The following is a 6841-nucleotide window of genomic DNA, read 5'->3' on the forward strand; positions in this document are numbered from 1 at the left end:
TGGATCCCCCCTATTGCTCCTACTATATACCATATCCTCCTATAACCCATCCCCCATTAATAACCCCCTCTCTCCTAACAATAATCCCATATCCCTACTAAGTAACCCCATTTATCCCCTACAATAATCCATATCCCCATCCATAGTCCCCCTATCCCAATATACCATATCCTCCATAATAACCCATATTCCGCCTATGAATAACGTAATCCCCCCCCATGGAACCCCATACCCCATGTAATAATCCCCCTAATGCCCCTACGAATTATACCCATATTCCCCTACATAATCAGTCATCCTGCCTACAAATATATGCCCATATCCCCCATATCCCCTTCCCCCTACAATATACCCATATCCCCCATCAAGTAACTCCCATAATCCTCTCCTATAGATAACCCAACATATCCCTAAGATAACCCCCTATTCCATACAATAATCCATAATCCCCAATATCCTCCCTATCCCTACAATACACCCCATATCCCCCCCAGTAACCCCATACCCCCATATATAACGGCCCCTATCCCTTTACGAACCCATAATCCCCAATCATAACCCATATCCCCTACAATAATCCCATATGCCCTACAATGAACGCCATATCCCCATAATCCCTCCCCTATCCCTACAATAACCCCATAGACTTTTCAGGTTCAAACATGGGGTTTCCCATAATCCCCTATCCATATATAACCCATATCCCCATGTCCCCACATAACCCCTGTCCCCCATAATAACCCCTATCCCCTATAACAACACCCATATCCCTATAAGTCCCCCCATAACCCCTGCTATACCCCACTTCATCAGGCAGCTCTTGGTGTGCACAGCAGGTTGGCGGCAGCCGACAGTTTTTCTGAAGAACTCGGCTTCTGCAATATCCCCAGCCCACGTTGTACAGCAGTTCCAGAAACCAGGTCAGTGGTTGCTGATCCGAACGGCCCGAGACCACTGGAAGAACGGACGGCGTCCCGCACTGCCTGGTCAGACCCAAATACCAGCGGGATTAGACCCAAATCCAATGCTAAGGACCCTATAGAGCCCCCATAAACACCCCCAAGAACACTCAGACCCACCCTACAATCCCCACGTACGCTCATAATCCCCAAATGCATGCTCCCCAGACCCCCGCCTAAATTGCCCGCCAGGACCCCCAGATACATAACCCATACGCCTATAGTAATGGAACTAGGACGCCCTCATGATCCCCCAGATCTGCCCCAGACCCCCTAAAGTGCCCAAGACCCAGGATCCTCATAACCCCAGCTGCCCCATAAGGCCCGCTCGTAATGCCCAGGACCCCTCATATCCCCCAGATCTGCCCCCAAAGGACCCTCATAATCCCCCCAAGAGCTCGCCCCAAGAACCCGTGCAAGACCCCTCATACCCAGACGCCCTCAGGATACCCTCTTCTCCCCCCATGCGTGCCCCCCAGGCTCCCCTAAAACATACCCCCAGTAGCCTTCATACTTCCCAGACCTGCCCATCAGACCCCCTTAATGCCCCAAGACCTCGTCATATCCCCCCAAATCTGCCCATAAACCGCTGACCCTAAATGCCCCCAGTACCTCATATCCCCCATAGCTGCCCCAGGCACCCCCTCAGCCCCCCCCCGACGACCCTCATGGTCTCACTCTCATCCAGTGAGCGTCGTTGAACAGGACGCATTGGAGAAGAAGAAAAGGTACGCGGCGAAGGTCTGTGACGTGAGGTCGGGTGCAGCTGGCACTGCCTGCTCAGCTCCAGCGCCGCCTGGAACACCAGCAGCGTGGGCCGGATCCCATCCGGCATGGACGACACGTCGGGGGCCACGCTGGGCTCCGAGCCCCCCACAAACGGTTGGAGTCCAGCAGGGACCGGGAGAGCGAGTACAGGGTCTGGGGGCAGAGAGGGATGAGGATGAGGGGGGTATGGGGGGCTATGAGGGGCTATGGGGGGTTATGGGGGGCTACGCTGGGCTCCGAGCCCCCCACAAACGGGTTGGAGTCCAGCAGGGACGGGAGAGCAGAGTACAGGGTCATTGGGGGCACAGAGAGAGGGGAGGGGGTGAGGATGGGGAGGGGATGGGGGTTATGGGGTGTAATGGGGGGTTATGGAGTGTAACTGAGGGGTTATGGGGGGGTTATAGTGGGTTATGGGTTGTAATTGTGGGGTATGATGTGGGGTTATGTGGTGTGATGGGGGGTTATGGGGTGCAATGGCCATTGTGAGGTGAAACTGGGGGGTTATGGGGTGTGATGAGGTGTAATAGGGGGTTATGGGGTGTGATGGGGGGTTATGAAGTGTTATGAGGTATGATGAGAGGTATGGGGTGTAACACAGGGTTATGTGGTGTGCTGGAGGTTATAGGGGGCTATGGGGTGTACTGGGGGCTATAGGGTGCTATGGGGTGTGCTGGGGGTTATGGGGTGCTATGGGGTGTGCTGGGGGCTATAGGGTGCAATGCGGGTTGTGGTGGGTTATGGCGTGCAATGGGTGTGCTGGGGGTATGGGGTGTGCTGGGGGTTATAGGGTGCTATGGGGTGTGCTGGGGGTTATGGGGTGCAATGGGGTGTGCTGGGGGTTATGGGGTGTGCTGGGGGTTATGGGGTGCTATGGGTGTGCTGGGGCTATAGGGTGCTATGGGTGTGCTCGGGGGTTATGGGTGTGCTGGGGTTATGGGGGTGCTTATGGGGTGCTATGGGGTGTGCTGTGGCTGTGGGTACCTTGGTCAGGTAGTACACGGACTGCTGGAAGGTGGACATTGATCACCTCGTCCAGCACCGCCATGGCCTCGTCACACGCCTCCAGGTCTGCGGCCAGCTCGGGGTCAGGGACTGCAACGGGAATATGGGGGGTGAAGAGGGGGCACTTGCCCGACATATCCCCCCCGTCTCATATCCATCCATGCATTGCACATCCTCCATATCCCCCCATATCCCCCCCCATCAACCCCCATTGACCCACACCCCCCATATCCCCCCCGATCTCCCCTCCAAACCCATCGCCCCCCACCCCCACCTTTTTAGCTCCCCCGCCCCCATTCCCCCGTCCCCATGTCCACCGTCCATTCGAGCTCCGCCCTCCTATGTCGGCCACTCCGTATGCTGTGCGAGGTTGAGCAGCTCGACGCCGTTGGCCAATCCACAGACAGCGGCCGCAGCTCCTCCGCACCTTTGGCATTTTCGCTGGAGAGCTGTCTGCCGCGTCCTGCGGGCTGTGGGGCGGGATGGGGGTCAACAGGGGGTTGTGGGGGCGGGATTGGGGGTCACCAGAGGGGGTGTGGGGCAGGATGGGGGTCACACCGGGGTGGTGGTGGGCAGGATGGGGGTCACAGCGGGGTGTGGGGCAGGATGGGGCGTCACAAGGGGGTTTGTTGGGCAGGATGGGGTCAGGGGCTGCCCATAGCAGGGGGCAGGGGAAGCGGGGGGAGGTGGGGGTCTGGCCCCAGTATGGGAGTTTTGGGGGTCTTCACTCACTTCTCAGGCTGCCGCTTCCCCGATCTTTTGATCTTCTTCCTGTGGGGGTAAGTGCTATTAGTGCCCCCATCCTCAGCTCTGCCCCATAAGTACCACAAGGCCTTCCCTGCCCCATAACCACCTGCCCATATCCCCACCCTAACCCCGCCCCATATCCCTTAACCCCACCTCCTAACCCCATAACCCTGCCCCACACCCCCATACCCTCCCATACTCCCATATCCCTGCCCATAACCCCCTAACCTGCCTCCCAACCCCGATACCCCATATCCCTCTCATAACCCCTCCGCATACCCCCAACATCCCCCCCAACCTGCTCCATACCCCTCATATCCTTATAATCTTCCCCATATCCCACCCTAACCATCCCATACTCCCATAACCCCACCTCCTAACCATACCAATATCCCCACCTTAACCCCATACCCTCCCACCCATAACCCTCCCCATACCCCACCCATAACCGTTCCAGCACCAAACCCTCTCCCACACCCCACATCCACACCCTAACCCCACCCCATACCCCCCATATCTCCCCCACACACCCATATTCCCACCCCACACCCCTCCCCACCCCCATATTCCATACCTCCGTCCGTACCCACACGGTCTCTTGACGAGCAGTGCCACCCGCTATTGAAGCAGCACGGGCATGTGCTGTGGTGGCAGCTCGTTGGCGCGTGCTGCAGACACAGCCCAGCAGGAAGGCCGGGCTCAGCCCCACGTTTCGCCCCGCCATGCGCAGCACCTCCCCCAGCAGCGCCTCCTCGTCCTGTGCCCGGTAGCGCAGCTCCGGTTCGGTGCTGTCCAGCGCGGCCCGCAGCGCCTCCATGCGCTCCATGGGCTCCTCCCGCACCCAGCAAGCGGCAGGGCTCCGGCCGTACCGGGGGACGTGGGCGGTGGGGCAGCCATGGGGGGTGTGGGGCGGGGTGGTCTCCTGTGGGTCCTTGTAAGAGCAGCAGGCAGTGCTGCCCACACAGCAGGTCTCCGTGTCGCAGTGGGCGCGGCGCAGCAGCGGGGCCCCGTTGTGGGTCACGGTGCCCCACGAAGGACGGACCAGGCGCGGCGGAGGACGTGGAGACGGCGAGTGCAGGGGGAGCAGGTCCGGCCTGGGAGGGACGTGTGGGAAACGGCGGGGGGGCGGATCCGGGGGGCTGCGGGGTCCGGGCGACCAAGATGTGGTGGGGGGGACAGCGGCAGCACCAGGGGTCTGGGGGACAAGGAGATGATAAGGGGTGAGATAAGGGCAGCACCAGGGGACAATGGGGGACAAGGAGATGATAAAGGGGTGAGATAGGGCTAGCACAAGGGAAACATGGGGACAAGGTGATAAGGGGTTGAGATAAGGGCAGCACCAGGGGACATGGGAGCACAGAGATGGAGGGGGTGATTGGGGTCCTGGGGGGCACAAAGATGGAGGGGGGCCAGGGGGGTTGTGGATGGTCATGGGGGGGGGCAGTTGGGGGTCATAAGGGTGATGTGGGGCCAGTTAGGGTCATGGGGGTCATTGGGGGTGACGTGGGGCAGTTGGGGGGTCATGGGGGGTGATGTAGGGGTGGTTAGGGTCATGGGAGTCATAGGGGGGAGTTGGGGGTCATTGGGGGGCAGCAGAGGGGTGGTTAGGGGCACGGGGGGCATGGGCAGGGTAGGGTTGGGGGGTCACAGCAGGGTTATGGGGCAGGACAGGGTTATGGGGCAGGTCTATGGGGCGGCTCTATGAGGCAGGGTGGAGCTATGGGGTGGCTCTATGGGGCAGGGTGGTGCTATAGGGCAGCTCTATGGGGCAGGGCAGTGCTATAGGGCAGCTCTATGGGGCAGGGCGGTGCTATAGGGCAGCTCTATGGGGTAGGGTAGTCTATAGGGCCGCTCTATGGGGCAGGGCGGTGCTATAGGGCAGCTTCTTGGGGTAGGGTAGTCTATAGGGCCGCTCTATTGGGCAGGGCGGGTGCTATAGCGGCAGCTCTATGGGGGTGGTGCTATAGAGCAGTCTATGGGGCAGGCCGGTGCTATAGGGCAAGCTCTATGGGGCAGGGCGGTGCTATAGGGCAGCTCTATGGGGCAGTGGCGCTTCTATGGGTTATTATAGGGGGGATATGGGGTTATTATGGGGGGATATGGGGTTATTGTAGGGGATAGGGGGGGATATGGGGGGATATGGGATTATTGTAGGGGATATGGGATTATTGTAGGGGATATGGGGTTATTGTAGGGGATATGGGGTTATTAAAGGGGATAGGGGGTTATTATGGGGGGATATGGGGTTATGGGGGGGGATATGGGGTTATTGTAGGGGATAGGGGGGGATTATGGGGGATATGGGGTTATTATAGGGAGTTATTGTAGGGGATATGGGGTTATTATAGGGGATAGGGGGGGATTATAGGGGATATGGGGTTATTGTAGGGGATCTGGGGGGGATTATAGGGGATATGGGGTTGTTATAGGGGATATGGGGTTATATGGGGGATATGGGGTTATTGTAGGGGATAGGGGGGATTATAGGGGATATGGGGTTATTGTATAGGATACGGGGGGATATGGGGTTATTATAGGGGATGTGGGGGGATATGGGGTTATTATAGGGGATGTGGGGTTATGGGGGGATATGGGGTTATTATATGCGGTTATGGGGTGGGATATGGGATTATATGGGGGGATAAAAGTGGAGGGCGTAAGGTGTCCGGGTTCCCCTGTGCTGTCAGGTCAGAGCTGTGTCCATAGGTTACAATGGGGGTCTCTCTGTCTCTCTGTCCCCCTGTTCCCTTCAGGCCTCGTGGTCCCGTCTCCGCTCCGAGTACCCGGCGCTGACCCCCCCCCAGCTGCAGCACGTGCTGCGCCATTACCAGCTGGGGCCGGGGGGGGCACAGCCCGAGCAATGGAGCCCCCCCCCCGAGGAGAGAGACGCCGCCAATAACGGTAACGGGACCACAACAGCCCCCTCATTACCATGTTAATTACCATGTTAATTACCATGTTAATTACCATGTTAATGACCCTGTTAATGACCCCATTAATGACCCTGTTAATGACCCTGTTAATGCCCCTATTAATGACCCTATTAATGCCTCTATTAATGACCCTACTAATGCCCCTGTTAATGACCCTATTAATTAATGACCCCGTTAATGACCCCGTTAATGACCCTATTAATGACCATGTTAATGACCCTGTTAATGACCCTGTTAATTAATGCCCCTGTTAATGCCCCTATTAATGACCCTATTAATGATACTGTTAATGACCCTGTTAATTAATTACCCTGTTAATGCCCCTGTTAATGCCCCTGTTAATGACCCTATTAATTAATGACCCCGTTAATGACCCTGTTAATGACCCCATTAATGATCCTATTAATGACCCTGTTAATGTCCCTGTTAATG

General features: G+C 57.4%; 1 protein-coding gene across 1 annotated transcript in view; it reads left to right on the top strand.

The window, feature by feature from the left end:
• LOC107307123 (ras-interacting protein 1-like) overlaps nt 1-6841 on the top strand; it is a gene marked incomplete at its 3' end in the record, with an annotated part of 20809 nt that overhangs the window by 11557 nt on the left and 2411 nt on the right. The window contains 3 exon segments of the mRNA XM_032441690.1: nt 1569-1687; nt 1744-1841; nt 6138-6377. Coding sequence (XP_032297581.1) covers nt 1569-1687; nt 1744-1841; nt 6138-6377 — 457 coding nt within the window.

This window comes from Coturnix japonica, unplaced genomic scaffold (genome assembly GCF_001577835.2).
Source record: "Coturnix japonica isolate 7356 unplaced genomic scaffold, Coturnix japonica 2.1 chrUnrandom488, whole genome shotgun sequence".
NCBI lineage: Eukaryota > Metazoa > Chordata > Aves > Galliformes > Phasianidae > Coturnix > Coturnix japonica.